The 21,131-nt window shown below is 51.4% G+C and overlaps 2 protein-coding genes across 6 annotated transcripts in view; one reads left to right on the top strand and one right to left on the bottom strand.

Moving 5' to 3' along the window:
• ZFYVE9 (zinc finger FYVE-type containing 9) overlaps window positions 1-1,244 on the top strand; it is a 202,745-nt gene extending 201,501 nt beyond the window's left edge. The window contains exon 19 of one of the 3 annotated variants that reach the window (XM_023188602.1): window positions 617-1,244. In XM_023188602.1, the coding sequence (XP_023044370.1) occupies window positions 617-778 (162 nt within the window). In that variant the 3' untranslated portion in view covers window positions 779-1,244. The remainder of the gene's footprint in view (window positions 1-616) is intronic. The other 2 variants (XM_023188610.2, XM_023188617.2) reach the window with 2 other exon arrangements.
• CC2D1B (coiled-coil and C2 domain containing 1B) lies at window positions 283-20,419 on the bottom strand. Of its 3 annotated transcripts, none has more exons than XM_023188638.1 (25): window positions 20,073-20,419; window positions 18,547-18,629; window positions 16,930-17,074; window positions 15,823-15,929; window positions 15,287-15,445; window positions 14,738-14,863; window positions 14,388-14,547; window positions 14,022-14,200; window positions 13,784-13,859; window positions 13,575-13,682; window positions 13,352-13,482; window positions 13,011-13,083; window positions 12,657-12,787; window positions 12,103-12,220; window positions 11,848-12,020; window positions 11,321-11,446; window positions 10,698-10,756; window positions 10,500-10,616; window positions 10,080-10,153; window positions 9,941-9,999; window positions 9,731-9,782; window positions 9,172-9,271; window positions 8,940-9,030; window positions 7,858-7,987; window positions 283-760 (listed from the first exon to the last, which is right to left on the bottom strand). In XM_023188638.1, exons 2-24 carry the CDS (start codon window positions 18,610-18,612, stop codon window positions 7,859-7,861), a joined length of 2,559 nt encoding a protein of 852 aa, XP_023044406.1. In that variant the 5' UTR covers window positions 18,613-18,629; window positions 20,073-20,419; the 3' UTR covers window positions 283-760; window position 7,858. The 3 variants fall into 3 exon arrangements, with proteins under 3 accessions (XP_023044406.1, XP_023044399.1, XP_023044416.1); XM_023188631.1 differs by lacking the exon at window positions 283-760 and adding an exon at window positions 6,886-7,576 and having other exon boundaries at window positions 20,073-20,414; XM_023188648.1 differs by lacking the exons at window positions 283-760; window positions 15,823-15,929 and adding an exon at window positions 6,886-7,576 and having other exon boundaries at window positions 20,073-20,151.
• Between the last annotated feature and the right edge of the window lie 712 nt (window positions 20,420-21,131).

Below are 21,131 nucleotides of genomic sequence, written 5' to 3'. Positions count from 1 at the left end.
CAATCAACAAATATTTATTTTCTACTTAACGGCTTGCCCAGTGCTATACTCATGAAGTATTCTGGTCCTGTCTCAAATGACATTGATAATTCAGCTGGAGGGAATTACCTCACGTAAAACAAAGAAAACACATTTTTCTGCTAAATATGTGAGCCTCTTGAGGGCAGGGCCCTGTTACATTCGTCTTTGGATCCCTGCGTTTGTAGGTGCTCAGAAGATGGTGCATGAATGAACAGATGGATACAAGAACAAATATTCAGTTCCTACTATGTTAGGGAGCTGTACATTGTACATTTCTCATTTTAATTTTCACAACCAAAGCTTAAGGTGTTATTTCTGATACTCCATACCTTTTTATGCACCTCTCCCCTTCCCCAGAAAACTAAGACCATAACAGGTTAAGTGGCTTACCCAGTGCCTCATGGTTGTCAAGTGGTCAGGAGGAATAAACAATAGGATAAGTGACAATCCAGAAAAGAGGATAAATTTGTATTCACTGCCATATGTCTAGCCTGTGGCCAAAAAGGACATCTCCTTTTCTGCTCAGCCTCCTTGCCCTCAGCCCTGGAGAGGCCTCTGTTCAGTAACCTCTCCTCCTTTTCTCTCTGTGGTATAGGTTGGCTATCAAGCAGGGAGCAATGGCCAGCCCCTTCCCTCGCAGTACATGAATGATCTGGACAGCGCCTTGGTGCCGGTGATCCATGGAGGGGCCTGCCAGCTCAGTGAGGGCCCTGTCGTCATGGAACTCATCTTTTATATTCTGGAAAACATCGCATAAACAGAGAAGACTTCATTTTTTTCTGTTCAGACTTGTTGCAACAGCAGTCATACCCAAATCATTTGCACTTTAAAACTGGAAGATTAAGCTTTTGTTAACACTATTAATGGGGTGGGGAATAGGGTGGGAGTGGGGGTTTGGGAGACGGGTGGGAAAGGGTGGTTAGGGGGACAGATGTTCCATAATTCTGAGTCTTCTATGCATTGTCCACCAAGAAGATCTGGGCAGCTTCTGTTCCTGCACAACAGTTATGCTATCCTCGCAGCTAATCCCCTTCTGTTACTGTTTAGACAAGAATTCCGCTCCTCTCTCAAGATTTACTTATGGTCATGTGCTCAGAAATGCTCAAATGGGTACAACCATCACCAAGGGTGGGATGGGGAGGGCAGAAGGGAAATAAAATATGAAGCATCCATTCTTGCACTCTTTATACAGCATTGGTATGAAAAGGATAATTCCCCACTGATCTTGTCCCAGTTACATCACAGCTGTTTATCAAGTAGAAGTCACACTTAGATTTTTGTGTTTACCACATTATTCATTGAAGTGAATCGAAGACTCAAGAGCTTAATCTACTCTTCTAGTTTCGGAAGGGCAACTCAGTGTAAATGTCATTTGGAGAGAAGAGCTGAGTTCAGGATTGCTGGAGATCTGCCTGTGTGGATGGCAGGTATTCAACTGGGTATTTCTGTGAATGCTGATGGAATACACCCAGGACGTTTTTAGTTATAAATACTGGAAGAATTTAAAAATACATTTTATTGAGAAATAATTTAAACTTCTAGGAAAGTTGCAAGTACAAAAAAACCCATGCATACTACCCAGATTACCCTCTTGTTCACTTATTAACATTTTGCCCCATTTGATTTGTCAGGGTTTCTCTCTCCCTTTCTCCTTCTCCATAAAAAATTGAGGCATTTGAGAGTAAATTGCATATCTCATAGGCCTTTACTCCTAAATGCTTATTTCCTAAAAAATAAGGACATTCTCTTATACAACTGTAGAACACTTCTCTACTTCAAACATTGATTTGATACTTTAACCTGGCACCTGCCCAATGATGTTCTTCGTAGCATTTTTTCCCTCCAGCAAACCTTCCAGTATAGAATCAGACGTGGCTATGGCTGTCATGACTCGTCTTGATCTTTTATGTCACTGATACATATTTTTTTGAGACAGAGTCTTGCTCTGTCACCCAGGCTGGAGTGCAGTGGCGTGACCTCGGCTCACTGCAACCTCCGCCTCCCAGGTTGAAGCGATTCTCCTGCCTCAGCCTCTGGAGTAGTTGGGATTACAGACGCCTGCCACCACCCCCAGATAATTTTTTTGTATTTTCAGTAGAGACAGGGTTTTACCATGTTGGCCAGGCCTGACCTCAAGTGATCCACCATCCTCTGCCTCCCAAAGTGCTAGGATTACAGGCGTGACCCACCACGCTCAGCCTCATTGATATTTTTGGTGAATGCCCCCCCCCCCCCCCCCCTGTTTTTTTTTTTTTTTTTTTAACAGAAAACAACTGTTTTTGGTGTTTCCTCATTTATAATCGGGTGATGTGTTTTTGCCCAGAACGACTTGCCCAGAATACCCATCTGCTCCCTCATTGACAGTGGTAAATTTTGATCGCTTGGTCAAGGTGTTGTCCAGCTTCTCTGTATATCCCCCCACCTGGAACTTACAACCAGTATATATAGACTTTCAGACCATGCAAATATCTTGCCTATGAAAGTGTCCCCTTAAATTAGTATGCATTGATGTTCGTTACCTGCACTGATCTTTTACTATGATGTTTGCAAAATGATTTTCCAATTCTAGCGCATTCTCCACCTTTACAGGTTGCACTTGGTAGTCTACTATAAGCAGAAGCCCCTCCTTCCTAATTTATTTACTCACTTAATTATCATTATACACTCATAGACTGTTTTTTGTTTTGTTTTGAAACAGTGTCTCACTCTGTCATCCATGCTGGAATGCAGTGTCACAACCTTAGCTCACTGCAGCCTCAAACTTCTGGGCTCAAGCAGTCCACCCACCTTGGCCTCCCAAAGTGCTGGGATTACAGGCATGAGCCACCAAGCCTGGCCTTTTTCAGTGGTTCCAATTCATTATTTTGGTACACAAATGGTCTCAGCTTTAGCTAGACAAGAGACCCTTCAAGCTGGCGCCTACATCCTGGTGACATGCTTTTTTTTTTTTTTTATTTCTATCTTTTTCTATCTCCACTTCTTTTTTATTTCTATCCTAACGAGATGCTTCAGGCTTATCTTGTGGTTACCCTACCCTGGCCCTGGAATCAGCCATTTCTGCAAGGATCTCTGGCTTCTTTTAATGGGAGTGGTATTAGAAACCAAAATCTGGTTTATCCATGATGTGTGATGCACTCTGACCTTTTTCTGTTTCATTAAAAAATTATTTTGGTCTTAGACCAAATGGATTCCACAACACACATTTTGAAAATACTGCTTTAGGGCAATGTACTCCATTGTCACTGGCATCTTCTGAAAGTCAAGGCTAAACTAGTTTTTCTGCAGTTATTAGCACAGCTCCAAGAATTCCCTGGAAACTAGTGCAGGCCTCTGGGACAGCGACAGGCTGCTCCCCAGTGGCTAGTGCTGGGTTTAGCATGAGGCAACAGCAGGCTGTGGAGCTGTTTGCAGCGGCAGCTGTTTTCCAGAGGCCTAAAGGCCTGGTCTGGCAAATGTCTGTGTAGGTTCATCCTGCTCTCTGAGGTGGGAGCCTATAGTCGACATCTGCCTCTCCAAAGGTTTTACCAATGGTGGCTGCACAGAACTCTTACTGTGACCTTTCCCACAGGCTCAGAGGTACTCAGAGCTTCTAAGGGGGAAGCTTAGCCCACACAGCAGTAGCTTATCAGGGCCAAGCCCTGGGAACCGCTACCTCCAAACCTGACAAGAACAGGAAGCACCTGTTAACAGGGGCAGCTTATTTTTGGTCTAATAGCCAGCTTTGTCTGAACATACCTCAAAAGTTTGGAACTTCTACAGGGACTGGTCCTGTTTTCCTGTTGTTTATCCTCCTGCTTGCCATAGTACTTACTACTTCTGGCTCAGTGCAAGCTTTTAAATTCTCCCACTAAGGACAAACTCTGGCCCTCAGATCCTTTCTCAGCGGCATCAAATGTCCTCTGTGTTTAGTAAAATCATTTGTGGAATTGGGCATAAAATAGCCAATGCTAGTTAATTGTTTTCCTTGTTTATCCTTGCTTTTTTACAATGTATATTGTAAGAATTATATAAAGCAAGGGACTGAACCACCACATTTCAAAATAGGCAAATTTTCTGGATTGTAAATTTAAAGATTGAGATACAGCGATCTTTCTGTACTGAAAAGGAATAGAGTTGCCATTCTGGTAATTTATTAAATTTTTAAGAATTATTAAATGCTTACCAAATGCTAGGCAATGTATTTTTATCAACATCTTCTGAGGAGCTACTGGACTGCAGGGCTACAGAGATTGGAAATTTTGCCTCTAAATTCCCCACGTCTTGTCTTCCCCCAGCCACAGTGGTTCCTGAACACTGGTGGGCCCAAGATTTTCAGGTAATTTACCTCTAGATAGGTCACCTGGGAAATAATTTATGCATTTAACACATTTCAAACAACAGTCAACCTGCTGAACATTGTTTCTGGAATTAGCAAGTTTGTAATGTTTCTATTTTTTTTTTGAGACGGAGTTTTGCTCTTGTTCCCCAGGCTGGAGTGCAATGGCACTATCTTGGCTCACTGCAACCTCCGCCTCCCGAGTTCAAGTGATTCTCCAGCCTCAGCCTGCAGAGTATCCGGGATTAGATTACAGTCATACGCCACCACGCCCAGCTAATTTTGTATTTTTAGTAGAGATGGGGTTTCACATTGGTCAAGTTGGTCTCGAACTCCTGACCTCAGGTGATCTGCCCTCCTTGGCCTCCCGAAGTGTTAGGATTACAGGTGTGAGCCACCTTGCCTGGCTGGTTTCTATTTTTATAATGCTAAAAATAATAATGGCAAGGGGGATTCAGGGATTGTATGTAGTCAGAAGGGCTAAGGAGTAGGGAGAAATTATGTCATTTTAAAGCGTGGGCAGCTGAGGCAGAGAAGAAACAAATCCATCTATGGAGCTGACCCAGGTGCAAGCTCCCAGGATCTGCCGGTCTCAGTTGCGTGGTTTCATCCTGAAAGCAGCTGCCCTTACTTAAGGGACAGTCTTTTAGGAGCTGCCCATGGAAAACAAGGCGTCAAAATCCAGAAGCAACAATGCAAGTTTCAGAATGGTGCTATGAGAAAGGAAAAATGTTAGAGTCACAGGAGTTTGCCCTTTAATTGTAAGGCTTCTTGATTCTAAAAAATTTCCGTAGTTCATTCAACTCGCTAATTCAGAAGAAAGCGTGCATTGCATGAGATCAAATAACTGAAAATTTTAAAATGATTTGGGTTGTAGCTGGCTCCCAGCTGCAGGTGAGTCACTAATCTACAACGTTTGGTTACTGTATTTGTGTTTGTTTTGAGACAGTCTTGCTCTGTCACCCAGGCTGGAGTGCAGTGGTACAATCTAGGCTCACTGCAACCTCTGTTTCCTGGGCTCAAGCAATTCTTGTGTCTCAGCCTCCCTAGTAGCTGGGATTATAGGCGCCGGCCACCATGTCCAGCTAATTTTTGTTTTTAGTGGAGACGGAGTTTCTCCATGTTGGCCAGGCTGGTCTTGAATTCCTGACCTCAGGTGATCCACCTGCCTCAGCTTTTCAAAGTGGTAGGATTACAGGCGTGAGCCACACACCGTGTCTGGCCTGGTTACTGTATGTGGATAAATCTCAGGACAAGATGAGGCTGGGACAGGCTCCTCCCACAACAGTGACACATGCATGCCTTTGGTTACAACAAAGGCCTTTTAAGAACTTCAGTCTCCAAGTCTGGTGGGAGGCTTTGTCTTGCTTCCTCAGCCTGGAGGTTCTGTTTTGAAAGAGCAGAGAAACAGACTGAAATTGAATGGGTTGCAAAGGAGAAACTTTGGAGCCACAGAAAACTTTTTATGTATCAAAATAGGCCACTTCCAGCAGAGGCCTGAATTTAGAAACTCCTAGGGCTGGCTGGAACTTCAGAGGATAACCACAGTGGTCCCTAACCCTCTTAGGAAGCACTGGGTTGGATACACACCCTAAGGGGAGTAGGTTGGGTCAGGAACCCTTCCAGCCACTTTTCTTTGCTCTATAGGTTATGAAGGCTAACCACCCTCCTTTTCATTCTAGATTATTGCTGTGTTGCATACACGTGACCGCAATTAAGTGTTAAATCTCACATCTGTGGAAGTTTTGATAGCTCACTTCTGATAAGATTGGCCAGCCAGGTGCAGGTGCCGGCGGTGGACGCCTGTAATCCCAGGTACTCAGGCGGCTGATGCAGGAGAATTGCTTGAACCTGGGAGGCGGGGGTTGCAGCGAGCCGAGATCGTGCCACTGCACTCCAGCCTGGACAGAGATACTCCGTCTCAAAAAAAGGTCAGAGGGCTCCTGGGGAAAAAAGTCACTTGTGTGTGGTTCCTGCTCTGTGACCCACTAAAAGCTCTGCTTTTAAGGGCAAGGAAGCATGGTCCAGCCCTGTTATCCCCCAAAAGGACACACACACAAAGCTCAGTTCTTGAGCTGTGCTTAGGCAATACTATAGTGATCAGTAAGCTGAATGTATTTGCTTCACTTCTAACCTTTTTTAAAAGTGATCTTGAGGAATGCTTTGTTGATCTTGAATTAATGCTTCAAAAAGGGGGTGGGGGAAGATGGGGTATTTCTAAGAAATGTAGAACATTTCAGTTTTGAATATTAAATCTATTACAACTACAGACCCCTTCATAGTCTCCATCCATTCAAAAAAACAAAGCCAAAGGAGAATTTCTTGGAAAAAACGAAGGCAGTCCCCCAGGTAACCAGCTGAAGAGGAAAGGCTTTCCCTGCCCTCAGGAGGGAAGCCACAGCAGCCGTTTGTCACGTTACTGCTACCCTGGCTTTTAAAAAGTGACAGGGATCAGGACTTTTGTTTAGGACTTTGATGGATACTCTGTAGTTGAGTATGAAATCCCTACAATGAGTTAGAGTTAGTTTCCCTAAATAAACAAACATGGCTACATAAAATTTTGTATATATATTTTGTTCTTCCAGTTAACAGTCTTTTTTCTTGGGTGGGTGGACGAAACCCAAGATCCAACCTTCCCCTTACTTCCCACCAAGTAGTACCAAAAACAACTTTCCTCCTCCACTAAGTCCTTACGGAAGCAGGAAGGCTAGTGCAGCAGCTGTCAGGGATAAAGGCACAGGCAGAGCTGGGGTGACGGAGTTGTCTGGGACAGGCTACCACTGGCCCACTGGAGTCACGGAACCCTGACCCCACCCTCAGCAGGGGAGGTTCCCGATCACCCTCAAGTTCTCCCATCCCATAGTTATATCTTTTAAAGGCACATCTAGAAGTGGCACAACTGGAGGCAGGTGTAAGCTATACACAGTTGCCGCAGGGGTTAAGAGGCTGCAGGACTCCATGGCACAGAGGAATGAAGGTGTCCTTGCCCTCATCCAGACTGGGGGCAGGGGGAGACAGCAGGGAGATGGGCTCCTGGAACCCAGCCTGTTTCTGTAGAGGCCCCGGAGGGGCCAACAGGAAAGACCAGGGTTGTGGTCAGTAGTGCACGTGCTTAACAGGTCTTTGGTGCTTGGGCAGCAGCATCTCTCTTATGTACAAAGGCTTCTGAAGCCAGCAAAGCTGGGAAAGTCAACTCCTGCACAGTCGCGGCCTGACTCCTCTCCTGGTGCTGGCCATCGGCTACACAGGGGTGCAAAGCACAAGAAGTCAGTCTAAACTGCAGTGAAAACACAAAGATTTTAGAAAGGGTTTCCTGAAGATAGTTAAACCCTGGAAGGTTACCTTCTCTCCTCAGTTCTACTGAGAAACATCAGAAACTCAGCCCATAAGCCCTACCCAACAGTTTGGCCTCTTGGTCTTTCTCATAGATGAGAAACTCCTAGGTTTTCTCTCCAGATATGAGTTGAATAGTTAAGTAAAAGAAGGGGGCAAAAGTTCTAAAGGCCCAGAGAACTGCCCACCTCACAAGCCCCTGGGCTCCAGAACCAGCCAGTTCTCCGTGACCATCTGCACATCCTGGCCACTCAGAGGCTCCCGCAGCCTCACCTTCACCTCCAGCTTCCCCCCGGTGGGCTTCCTTCCATCCAGGACCTGTGAGGACCACAGAGGGAGATGGTAACTAAGGGGACAGAGATGGGGAACAGGCAGGTCCCTACATTCCCAGGAAAGAAGTGAGAGGAGCTAAGATGTCCTGTGGCACGAACACAGGAGTCTCCATTCATGACAACCCTACCCTCCCAGCATTTGGAGGAGGAAGTGGTGGTGGTTTTGGTGAGTCTTATTTAAAAAGTAATAAATAAATCTAGACAAGCATGCTAGAGCTCTGTTCATTTTCTCCTCAATCCCCACGGCAACTTCTAGAAGAAACATTGGTTGAAGCAGCAGCCTTCCACTGACCTAAATCCTCCCTTCACAGATGGCCAAGACAGAGAAGCAGATGCCTCTGTGTGGCAGAGTCGGCACTGGAACCCCACGGCCAGGGTTTCTTCCCATTCACCACACTACTCCCTCTTCTGGGCAGAAGATGGGGCAGTCAGGGTACAAAGCAGTACAACAGGCCCAAGAAGTCCAGTCACCCTCAGTGGCTCCAATAGAGACCATGGCCCACTTAAGAACAACTTCCCCAGGCAGGCAGTAGGAGCAGGTGTGCTGCAGTGGGAAGAGCCTCAGCCCACACAGGTTATCAGTAAGGAGCTGGTCATGGCTCTGCCAAGACACACCATATGAGCTTACAGAACCCCCCTTTCCTCTTGGACCCGAGTTTCCTCATTTGTCAGAGGCAAGGTCATATAGTCCTTGCCTGTGGAATCCACTGAGTTCATGGAAACAAGGAGGCTGCCTTCTGCTGGGTCCCTCTATGAGATTTCTCAGACCTTCTGAACCTCTCCATCTGTGAAATGAGGATTCCACCTACTCTAAGCACACTTGTGGAGAATTTCAAATTAAGTAATGAGCACGAAAACCTACAATAAGGTGTGGTGTTCAGTGCATACTGGCTCTTGTCGTACCAACCCCTTTGGCTTGCCCACACCCCAGTCCCTACCTCCACAATTTCTCTAATCTCACACTCATTCTCCAGCCGCTCCAGTTTCAGGTGTGCTGTGCCAACCAGTTTGTCGCTTCTGAAGAAGGACCTGGGGAGCCAAGAGGCAGCAGAGGATTGGACTGGGCAGGGCAGGCAGGAATGTGCTGGCTGAGCTCATGCAGGGGCAGCAGTGACAAACGCTTTTCCCTCCTCCCAGCCTGCATGGCAGTGTGACTGATGGGAGCCTCACCCTTTGTGGAAAATCTCAAACTTGATGCCTTTGCTCTGGATCACCCTCTTGAAGCCCCGGTGGTTTCGATTGATGTTTAGTTTGAAGAGTTGATCAAATTCTGGCAAAGGGGGAGAAAGCAAGGAGGGGCTTGGCTCTCAGGATTTCCTGAGGAAGTGGAAATGGAGGCCCAGGGCTGGCTGCCTTCCCCCGATCTCTCCACCTGCATTTTGGGGTGACTGCCTCCAAAGGGTGGTAGAGCATCGAGGTCCTGGCCTTGGAAGTGAGTTTCTGTACTCTTTTTAGACGTAGATTATAACAAAGTAGGAAAGACTTGGAATTGGGATACAGAATTCCCAGGTTCATATCCCATTTCTACCACTTCCTTGCCATGAGGCCCCAGGCAAGTTCCTGTACCTCTGCGCGTTTCTCCAACTACAGAAGAGGCATGTTAACAGCACCTTTATCTCCCAAGTGGGGTGGATCGAGTAAGGGCATAGATGGGAACCCACTCTGGAAACACCAGTGCTGCCCACACTCTCTGAGAGAGAGGAGAAAGAGGCCCACATGTGGCCCTCACCTGGAGAATTTGTGTTCTTCACCACAGCTGTTTTGCTTTTTTGAGCTTGGTCCTAAGCAGTGAGGAGGGAGAAGTCAGGACAGCGTATAAACACAGAGGCACACAGGGCAGGCACTGCAGCCAGGCCTCCCAGGGATGGGAAGAAAGTGAGCACAGGGTCCTGGAATGCAAGGCGGGTTTCAGAGGATCCTACTTCTACCTGAAGCTCACCGAGTTAGGATAGTGAAACTCAAACCGCACAAAAGCATCCAGGTCATCTGGAGTCACCCCTGGGAAGGAGAAAAGGGAGTCAAGTCAGAGGGAGTGTCCAGGCAAGAGCCTCCTGGAGTAGGGGCGGCCCTAGGGTTACCTGGAGGGGCTGGGAGGTTCATTCCCCGGACAATGATCAGATGCATTTCTGTGCTGTTGAGTTCGGAGAAGATCCTAGAGCCGAGAGGGAAGGAGAAAATGCTCAAAGTGAAAGACAGTGGTGGAACAAGGTCCCTTCTTCCAGGGCCTGTATGCTCAGCTGGTGGTGACAGGAGGGAGGGAAGGCAGAGCTGGTATGCAGACCTTGGTCACTGACTTCTGGTCCAGAGCTCTTTCCACAGCACCCAGACAGCTGTGCGCTCTTCACTGGCATGCACCCTGTCCTACTCCTCAGCAGCCCCAGTGCCCACAGCGGGGCCAGGCTTGGCAAGCCTCACTAAAGGGGTAGAAGTCTCTGGCCTGGGCTCCCAGCCTCCTGCTCCTCCCTGCCTGGAGCCCCTGTTTCCCTAGGCCTTGGTACCTCACAGTCTGGAATGTCTTCAACTCAAAGTGGTGGCTGGGAGGGTCGAGGCCCTGAGCCTGGGCCAGCTGCAGGATCTCCAGCTGTTTCCTGCGGTCCTGAGCAAGCTTCTCAAATCTGACAGGGAGGGGTATGTCAGCATGACGATGGATTTTCTGCTTCCCACCCCAGGAGCCCAGCCCCAGCCCTTGCACTTACCGGGTGGTCTCAGCCACGTTGCCCTGGTGCATGAACTGCTTGGAGAACAGCAGGCACTTCTGAAAATAGAGGCCCAGAGTGACTCCCGAGCCCAGAGCAGGACCTGCCTCGGTTGGCATTCAAGGGTAGACTTCTCAAAGCTTCAACCTTCCTCTGTAGCCTAACCTCTCTCCTCCCATAACACAACCCCAAGGGCACTACTCCCAAGTTCCATCAGGTTTCTCTGCCTACACTTTTGCCATTTTCTCTTTGGAGGTCAGCCATTCCCCAAATTAGCAACTCCTTCCATCAAAACCTAATTCAAACATCCCCTCAGAAGGCAGCCTTTCCAGAACAGGTGGCAGTTCAGATAGATACACACACAAACATACACGCACATCACAATGTTCTTTCCCTCTTCTCTACTGTTTGAACTCTGTACCGCCCTGAAAGAGGGGTGTTATCACCCCATCTCACAGATGAGGAAAATAGTTCAGAAAGGGAAGTGCCTTGCCAAAGTCACACAGCAAGTAAGTGGAAGAGCTAAGAATTTGAGTCCAGGGCCGTGTGGTCTGAGCTCCAGGCCTTCTTCCATGGGGAGGCTGTGGGGCCAGAGGGGAGGAACAGATGAGGGGCCTGCTGACCTCTTGTTGCTCCAGAAGCATTTTTTGCAGCTGGGCATACACCTCCTCCACCTTCTGGGAGAGTCGCAGGTCCTCGTGGTGGATGAGGATGAAGTCACCCTCCTCATCCGTCAAGGGCGAAGGCACCTACCCAGGTCACAAGGCCCCTCGGGCCCCAAGAGTCAGATTACTCCTCTACCAAGTCCAACAAAGGCAGGAACCCAAACTAAACAATTCCTCAGCTTCTACTAAAGTCCACTGATGACTACTCATCGCCTCCCATTCTATCCCAAGATAACACTCTTGCCTCCCATGGCCTGGCCCAGCCTTGTCATCTCTGACCACGGGCACCCCACCTTCCCTTCTCCTGGTTTCCTTTGGGGCCGTAAGGTAGAAGGGTATAAGGAAAAGGCTCTTTTTCCCAGCTGTCATCATGTCCTGTCCAAACCCCACCTCATCCCAGAAGCTGCCCTCGTTCACAGCCTGTCAAGCCTGCCAGTCACCTTCTCTGCCTGAGAAGTCCTGGTGGTTAACCAGGTGGGACTCACCTTGGACAGATCAACAGGTCTGCCAGCTCGGGCCTGGATGATCTGAGCCTCAAGACATTTGGCCACCCGCAGATGGGCTTTGGCCTGCTCCAGGTCCTGGCTGCGCTTGGCCTGCAGGGCTGCCCGCTGGTACTGCAGTTTCCGTGCCTCCAGGAGTGCCAGCTGCTCCCGCACTGAAGTGAGAAGGCCACTGGTTAGGGCCACACCTGCCCTCCCTAGGCCCTCAGTTCTTCACCCTGCTTGTCCCCAACTCACCAGATGGACTAGGTGACTCCTTAGAACTTGAGGCCTTGGGCTCAGGCAGGGGCTGAGATGAAGGGACCGTGGGCCGTGCAGGTTTCTTGGCCACTGGGGCCTGTGCTGGGGGCTCACCCTGCAGGTGCCCAGGAGGCTGTTAGGAGGCGATCTGTTCCCCAGCATGGCCAAGGTGGCTCCCAGACTTGCTTGGGCTATCTTCCTAACGCTGTACTAAATCACTGTGTGACCTGAGATGGGTGGCTTCTCTTCCTGGGCCCTAAAAGATCTGAGAGCTAGAAGCAGCCTCAGAAGCTCTCACATCTAACCTCCCCAACAGGAGACAGACTGCAGGATAATGGGGATACAGCCGGAGCTCTGGGTTCAGAAAGACCTTGGTTTGAATCCTAGCTCTGCTATTTCCTAGCTGGGTGTCCTTGGACAAGTTTTTTCTCTGTACAGTGGAGAAAAGAATATGTACCTTATTGGGCTTGTTAGTATGGACAATAGGGTCTGGGTTTACCCCTCACCTGCTATTCTCCCCACCAGCCCTGAAGTGGATCCCTCAGCCAAACCTCGTCCTCGTCTTCATCAGCTGGGCCTGTATCCTCTGCGGAGGCCAGTTTCTCTGCAGCTGCCAATGTCGCTGCCACTGAGTCCTCTTCAACACCCATAGTGGGCTCCAGGCCAGGGATGGGGGGAAATCCTGTGGGAAAGAGACAGCATGGGAGGGGCAGGGAGCAGCCTCAGAGAAGCACAGAGCTACCCAGGGCCCTGTCTGGGACACGGCTCTGCTGGGCATGGCTGGGATAGATGGCTCCACAGTGGGAAGGCAGAGACATGAGAAGTCATCCCCACTGGCTGTCCCCCATTCCCTTCTTGCCCAGGGACCACCTCCTCACAGAGCCCCTAGGCCATGCCCCACTCACCTGGAGGAACAGGCAACTCAGCAAAGTTGACTTTCCGTCCTGCTCGGTGTGCTCGAATAGCATCTTGATATTGCTGCAAGGGAAGGAAGGGAGGGGCCTGTGGTTGGCAGCAGCCCATAGGCCCCCTGCCCAACATGACACACAGTGAGGCAAGGAGAGGGAGACTGGTGGGAAGACAGCAGCCCTGGGAGAAAAAGAGATCCTTGAGGCAGCAAAAGCCCCAGAGAGACAAAGAGATGAAGGTTCAGAAAAGACGAAGACTAGCCGGAGGACCAGGGAGACAGAGCACCCAGCCAGGGATTAGGCCAGCACAGGCAGGGGCTGCACAGCCGCGGGCCCACCTTGGCAATGCGCTCATGCATCCGAGCCTTGCGCTCGTCCCCACCACTCCGGGCCTGGATGCCTGCCTCGCGGTACTTATTCAGCCTTTGCTGCAGGGCATCCAGCACCGTCTGTGACTCTGCAGGGGCCACTTGAAGGAAAGAAGGAAGAAGTGGGCATCAGCTCGGCCTGCCCCCAAATGCCTGCAGGTCCCCACACCACAGTCCCACCATCCTGCCCTACCTGGGGTTGCTGGGATGTCAGGGGCCATCACTGGCTGCACTCGCTCCACCGCTGGGGGAATGACTGAGGGTGCTGTGGGAGCCTGAGAAGGCTGCCGGGGCTTCAGATCTAGGGCACCCAGAGTAGATGTGTAGGTGGGAGGGCCTGGTCAGCCCCAGGCCTGCTACTCCTCCCCAACCCTACCCCAGCCTGAGCAGATACATACTGACCCTCAGGTGCCGGGGGCATGGCACTCAGATCCACAGGCTGCCCCTTCTCCAGGGCCTCCAGGACAGCACCGAATCTCTGCAGAAGTTGGAAAAGCAGGTGTGGGTGAAAGCCAGGGGACCCCAAGAGCCTGGGCTGAAACAACCCCCACTCAGGCCAATCTCAGTCTAGCTCCCTTTTTGAGCCTCAGTTTCCCCCGTCTACAAAATGAGGGTGGGTGGCCTGAGCCAGATGCCATACCTTCCCAATCCTCATGAGCTCTCGCGCACGGTCTAGCTCGCCAGCCCGCTTGGCACTGAGGGCAGCCACTTTGTACTCTCTCTGTCGGGATGACAGCAGGGCCCGCGGGTCTGGGTCTGAGTCTGAAATGGGCTGGGCAGAAACGCCAGGGAGGCTGGTCTCAGGTTGGGAGGGGTTGTCTATAAGGAAGCAAACAGTCCCCAGAGAGCATATGAGGGTCACAGAAGATGCCCATGGACCTCACTGGCCTGAGGATGTCCTGGGGAGGATGTGACCAATGGTAATGAACAGTGGTGGCAGGTTGGGGAGACAGGCTGTGGGCTATGACCCCAGGAACTAGACCAGGATTTGGGCATCTGCAGATACCTGACTTCAAGGCAGGGGGAGCTGGAGGGTCTGCCTCAGGGCTCCTGTTGGCTGGTTCCTGGGGGGCCAGGGGCCGCTTTCCTAAGGCCACTGGAGGTGGGATCTCATCCTCATTGATCTTTCTGCCTCTCCTCACAGCGGCTAGCTGTGACTCCAAGGTCTGAGGGAGAGAACTGGTCCAGAAACCCAGCCAGCCATCTCAGCCCAGACCCTGCTCCAAGACAGGCCAAGGGTGGCTCCCCAACCCCCAAAGTCTGGTGGGGTGACCTCCCCTCCACTGGTGCAATCTCCACCAGCCGCCTTCCATGCAGCCCCCTCCCCTGCCCTGCTCCCAGCCTAGCCTGACTCACCTTCAGGCCGCGCTCGCAGCGCCTGGCTTTGGCTGCTTCGCCTGCCTCCTTGGCGCTGGCTGCAGCCTCTCGGTAGTTGCGAATTCGTTCCTCCAGCAAAGCGTGTAGCCCCTGAGATGCTCCCACCTATGAACAATTCGGTTAAGGGCCTGGCCACTCCAGGGCCTGCTAGGCCTACCATTCTCCCTCTGCGGAAGCTGCCCCAGAAGATGGAGCTCTGGGACTCCAGGAGAAAGAAGAGCCTAAAAACCTTAAGGCAGGAAGCAAAGGCTCACTGGAGAGGCCAGAGGCCACGGCAGAGGCAAATACAGAGCCCCAATTGGTGGAAGCCAGGAAATGGCTCCCGGGGGTGGTCTGGGAGAACAGAGAGGCCTTTGAGGCTGGCAGCCACGGAGGAGTTTCTTGTGCTCAGTTTCTGCTCGGGGCGGCTGCTGGAGGAGGGTCCTGGAAAGGGTGACTGCAGCCTTGCCGTGCAGGCCAGGCCACACACGTGTTATGTCTGGGCACACAGGAGCATCAGAGGCACAGGGGCCCTCCTCCAGAACCCACCTGAGCTGCTGGGGCTGAAGCTGTCAGGACGGCTGTCTGCACTGGAGGTTCAGTGTCTTCTAGGTCCTTCTCCTCCTCAGAGCCGCCTGGGCCAGCTGCCTCATTACCATCCAGGGGCTCAGTCTCCTCGTCCACACCTAAGACCTCCTGCAGCTCCGTCTAGGGAGACAAAACACAGCCCAGGAGCTTGGGGGCCTCAAGACCATACCCACGACATGACCTGAGAGTAAAGGACCCTCTCTCCCAGCAATATTCCCTAACGTCAGTCACTATGCCTCAGTCCCCTTCACCAAAACATTTCTTTAATCTGACCAAGGATAGCCTCGAAAACAGTAATTACTCCAAATCTGAGAATTCCCAACCGCAGAGCTTAGACCAGAAGTCAGAGACACGTCACCCATTGTACAGCCAGGAGGGGCAAGCACTCACTCAGAGTCAGAGACCAGAGGGGCACCCCCAGCCTCTCTCCACTGCCCTCTCCTCCACCAGGCCCAAGCTTGCCTCAGAGCCCTGGGATACCAGCCTGGCAGACACACCAGCAGCTCTGCATCTTCCTCCAGCCCTTCCTCCTCCTCCTCCTCCTCCTCCACATCCTGCATACAGTCTGCTGCCAACTTCTCAATGTGGGCCATGGGCAGGGGGGCTGGGGGAAGAAGGTCACAGCAGGTCAGCACAGCACAGATAAAGTCGGGGATGAGTAAGGAGGGGCTTGGTAGATCCACCCAGACAGAAATCCCCCTTTCCTCCCACGGCAGAGGCCCACCTGGAAAACTGCTCTTCCTTTAAGACCTAGTTCAAAAGACCCTCAACAGGGAAACCTTCCTCGGCCCCCCACCAAGCAACAAGCTGCTCCTTTCTCTGCACCTCCGCCTACAGTAGCCTGACATAGACGTGACCATCCACTGTCTCCAACCTCCAACCACACCTTTCACATCTGTAAAGATTTTCAAGGTCCAATTGAGCTTCACAACAAATCTGCAAGATGGATAATATCCCCTTTTCATATACTGAATAAACTGAGAAACTTCCAACATTACTTTTCCTATCACTGCAATCCTAGTAAGTGGCAGAGCTAGGATTCAAACCTAGGCTTTGTGCCACCCCAAGGCAGGAGCGATGAGCCCCTTCCTAGGTCCTCCCATTATCCTCAGCTCAGGGACACACAAGATGGTGGGGATGGGTGGGGAAAATCTCTGAGGGTTCCTGGTGAAAAGAGAGGAAGATTGAGACCCCCTGATCCTCCCAGGCCTAAAGTCTCTGTTCTCATCTGGGCTGTGGAGGGAGATTCCACTTAACTCACTGGACACAATTTCTATGTACTTCCTATGTACCCAGTTCAGTCTGTGCTAACTGGGCCCCTACCCTACACCAGTACCGTGGCTAGGGCTAAGGATGGGGACCTGAGTCAGTCTGAGAAACACATTTGTCCACAACGGGGAGGGGCCAGCCCAGGCCATGACACAAGGTGGGGAAGCAGGGTGAGGCCGCCTCTTGGAGGGAGTGCTGCAGAAGGTACATGGGTATTGGAAGGACCAGGGGATCTGGCTGGCTCCCTCCAGCTGCAAGGGAACCCCTCTACCATCTTGTCCCAGCCTGTGCCCATCTTGTCCCAGCACCAAGCCCAGCCCTGGGTCCAAACTCACCCTGCCCCTTGGGTGCTGGCTTCTTGCCTGTAGTTTGTGCTTCCCCTGTGAGAGCCAGCAGCTCAGCCTCCAGGTCCTCATCATCTTCAGCCTCATCTATGCCCAGCAGCATGTCCTCAGGGCCAAACTCCATAAACAGCCCCATCTGAGAGCAGAGCAGGACTCTCAGGAACCACACAACGAGGAGGGCAGAGCCCAGCTCCAGAGCCGGACCTGGGACTCTCCATGTCCCCAGCAGTGGCTCCTTCAGCCTGTGAGGCCCAATGTGCAGAAAGAAACTGAGGCCTGCAACATTACTCCTTGAGACACCTTCCAAGGGACTCAACAAAAAACCCAGCACGACCACACTGAAACTGAGATAGTCTTGTGAGAGAGTCAGAACTTAAAACACATTACCATTATTACGACTAACAGCAATAGCTGCCATGCACTGTTCTTAGTGTTCTATGTGATTATCTTAACTATGTCAAGTAATTCTCACAATTCTGAGAAGGTCCTATTTTTTAAAACTCTGGTAAAACACATACAATATGAAATTTACCATCTTAACCACTGTTAAGGGTGAGTTCAATGGCATAAGGACATTCACACTATCCTGCTACCATCGCCATCATCCACCCACAGAACTCTTTTCATACTGTGAAACCAACTTTCTACCCATTAAACATTAACCCCCCTTCCTCCCCTCCTTCCAGCCTCTGGTAAGCACCATTCTTCTGTTTCCATGAATCTGACTACTCTAGGTAGAGGTACATCCTTTTTTTTTTTTCCCGAGACAGAGTCTGGCTGTTGCCCAGGCTAGAGTGCAGCGGTGCTATCTTGGCTCACTGCAACCTCTGCCTCCCGGGTTTAAGCGATTCTCCTGCCTCAGCCTCCCAAGTAGCTGGGACTACAGGCACACGCCACCACACCCAGTTAATTTTTGTATTTTTAGTAGAGATGGGGTTTCACTGTGTTGGCCAGGCTGGTCTCAAACTCCTGACCTCAGGTGAGCCACCCGCCTCAGCCTCCCAAAGTGCTGGGATTACAGGCGTGAGCCACGGTGCCCAGCTCACATTCTGTTTTTATCCCAATGTTCAGATGAAACTGAGTCTTGTGAGACAGTCAGAATTTAAAACAAGCTCTTTGCGACTTCAGTCTATGCCCTTTACCCCACCTCCTTTCTTACCTTTTTAAAGACAATGAAAATAGACTAAGAAGTCTCAAGACGTAGGCCCAGAAGAAATAAAGGAAGAAAACTGGTGAGGAAACCCCCCTGTTCTTCCACTTGGGGCACAGCCATCTATTCCCCGGCAGTGAAGTCCTCCCACTGACTACAGCCCTCACACCTACAGGCATCCCTGGCTAACAAGCAAAGTTGTGACCCTATCTGAGGAACCCATGAGAGCACTGAGGTCCCATGAGAACCTCCTAAACTTTGGTGATTCCTGAACCCTCTCCCCACTTGTGTGTGGCAGGGACTAATAGGAGGGTGCCTAAGGGCTCTGCCACCTCCAGGAGACACTGCTCCAAGTCTCTGAACTAATGGGGGAACTACATGTGATCCAGTTTGCCTAAGCTGTCTAGGGACTCCCATCCCCAAACCGACCCAGTAGCCTAGAAGGCTAAGTTCCATACCTGCTTGGCAGCGGCCACCCCTTGGCCTCTGGCCTGAGGGCCCTTCCGAGGTCTTGGCCCTGGCATTGTGGCAGCCTAGATACCTATGGAAGAGTTACAGAGATTTAGGTTGGAGTAGTCCATAAGCCCCGCCCCCAACAGTGCTAGCTGTGGTAAGGTGTGGATAGTAAACTCCTAAAGAAGGCAATGCTGAACACCAAAGGATGGATTACCTTTAATTAAAGCACTGAAGCAGCACAGGCCATGGGAGGGATGGGGATCACCTGTCAATGGGTTTACTGGGGAGTGTTCTGAACGGACTCAAATTTAAAAAGTACATTCAGGGAAGTACTGTAGGTTCAGGGTGGGTGGAAGGCTGGGTAGAATTCAGAAAGGCTCTAAAGCTGTGCTTATGGAAGCCACAGCTGGCTATTTAATTTTAAATTGCAATGAATTAAAATGAAATAAAGCTAAAAATCCAGTCCATCAGCCACAACAGACACATTCCAAGTGCTTAACAGCCATATGCGGCAAGGGGCTATGACCAGACAGCACACACACACAACATTTTCTTCAACCAAGGACACTTCATCAAAGTTCCATCTCACAGCTGTGCTCTGGAGAAAGCTGTCTCAGCATTCTGATTCCCATAAAGATCTCACAGTCATTCACAGGACCTCCTGTGTCACCCCTTGTGATGGGCACTGGGAGCGCAGAAATGAATCTAAGACGGTCTCGGCCCTCAAGGACCATGTATATGGTGGAGGTGGACTACACGGGGTTGCCCCAGGGGCTATGGGTGCCCTGAGGTGACCCCTTCTTCAGCATTGGGAGAAAAGCCGCCTCCTTTGAGGCGGTGACACCTGGGTTGAGTCACGCAAATAAGTTGGGAGAAAGAGGGGAATAGGATTCCTAGCCGAGGGAACACCTGATGGCTCTGAAGTGGGGAGCAGCTTGGCTCGTACAAGGCAACCTGAGGCCTGGTATGACTGGGGCATAAGCGGTGAGGCCTGAATGCACAAGCCGAGATGGAAGCGGCACAACATGAAAACCTCTAAGCCGAAAAGTGTTTGGGCAGTATTCTGAGGGCGCTGGGAAAGAAGTGGCAGGATCAGATCGGTGTTTCAGAAACCCCACTCTGGGGGCAAAGGGTAGGTGCACAGGAGGTAGGGGAAGAAGGCAGGAAGCCGGCGCATCTCGCCACAGCCCAGGCAGGGAGACCAGCTGACGGGCGGGGAGCGGGCGGAGGAGCTGGCTGGCGCTCCGGGAGACTCTCAGTGTCAGATTTCGGGACTTAGGTGAGCGGCAGGGCCCCGGGAGTGACCCTGGCTCAGGTGAAAGCGAGGCCAGTCAGACACTCCAAGGCTGCGGCCCCGATGACAGAGCCAGGCCTCAGGAGAGATGGGCAACGGAGTCCGTAGGGGGAGGCGACACGGGACCCCCACTCCCGCGCTGCGGGACGCGCCGCCCTGCCCCGCCCGCGCCGCCTCCATCTCCCCCGCGGTCCCCCAGAGCTCCCCACGCCGAGGGGCGGGGACACGGCATACCTCGCGGTGAATCCAAGCCAAACCCCGGCCTTCTCCCACCCGGCACCGCCCTGCGCTCCCGCGGGCCCTCGGCCGCAGCGGTAGCGACAGGAAGCGCCTGCCGGGGAGGCGGCTCGCGCGCAACACGTGACCCCACTGGCCGACGGCCGGCAGTGCGCATGTGCACGGCCCCCGCGGGCTCCGACAGGTGACACCAGGGCGGGGTTCGCAGTGCGCAGGCGCGTTCGGGCAGGTAGCGCGGGACAAGAGCGCTGGGCGGTTCCGCCGGGGCGTCCACCGGCGGCTCAAATGAGGTCGCGGCGTCCAGCCCTCGCCCACTTGCAGCCTCTCCGCCGAGCCTCCTCCCTCAGGCAGCCCGAGGCGCTGGGCGCTCGCTCGCTGGACCTACCCCGCCTCGAGCCCTGGCCCCGCCCCACCGAGCAAGAGGGCGGGGCCTACCCAAGCTCCGCCCTGCAAGCGAGACAGGGGCGGGGCTCGCCTGCTTGTCCATGTCCTTTAAGTCTGGGGAAATGGAAATGGGGCCCACCATATTTTTCTTAATAATTCAGCACCTGAAAGTATCATTTTCCGGTCCGTTGAAAACTTCAGACAGCAGAGCTCACTGCACATCTTAAATAATTCAGGGAGTCTAACACTAAGTTCTCACTCGCGTACCCTGCTGTGCAATCAAATGGCATAAGGAGAGAAATGGAGTGTGCCCCTTTTCTGCCAAGCTTGTGTCAGTCACTTACCATAATGGAGCTTATACCAGTTCTCTATCCTGCAAGATGGACATCATCTCTAGAAGAAACGGAGGCTCAGAATTATTTGCCCAGGGAAATACAAAACCAACCTCTTTAACATCAGTAAATATGCTCTAGTCTAGTTTTCTAAGGAATGCAGGTTTCTCCCTGTGGCTTGCAGAGTCCAGTTAACAAGAGATTGAGCTTAGGAGTCCGAGACCAGCCTGGGCAACATGGTGAAACCCTGTCTGTCTCTACAAAAAATTACAAATATTAGCCGGGTGTGGTGGTGCGTGCCTGCAGTCCTACCTACTGGAGAGGCTGAGGCGGAAGAATC

This window comes from Piliocolobus tephrosceles, chromosome 1 (assembly GCF_002776525.5).
Source record: "Piliocolobus tephrosceles isolate RC106 chromosome 1, ASM277652v3, whole genome shotgun sequence".
Lineage (NCBI taxonomy): Eukaryota > Metazoa > Chordata > Mammalia > Primates > Cercopithecidae > Piliocolobus > Piliocolobus tephrosceles.
The sequence above is the reverse complement of the archived record's forward strand: the minus strand, read 5'-3'. Positions and strand labels throughout refer to the sequence as shown.

Bases quoted from the DNA above. Each gene is read 5' to 3' on its own strand.
- CC2D1B (XM_023188638.1), bottom strand. From the start codon at position 18,612: ATGCCAGGGCCAAGACCTCGGAAGGGCCCTCAGGCCAGAGGCCAAGGG. The intron at 9,031-9,171 runs GTGAGGCTCCCA...TTGGCTCCCCAG, and splicing joins TTTGAGATTTTCCACAAAGG to GTCCTTCTTCAGAAGCGACA. The intron at 7,988-8,939 runs GTAGGGACTGGG...TGGTCCTCACAG, and splicing joins AGATTAGAGAAATTGTGGAG to GTCCTGGATGGAAGGAAGCC.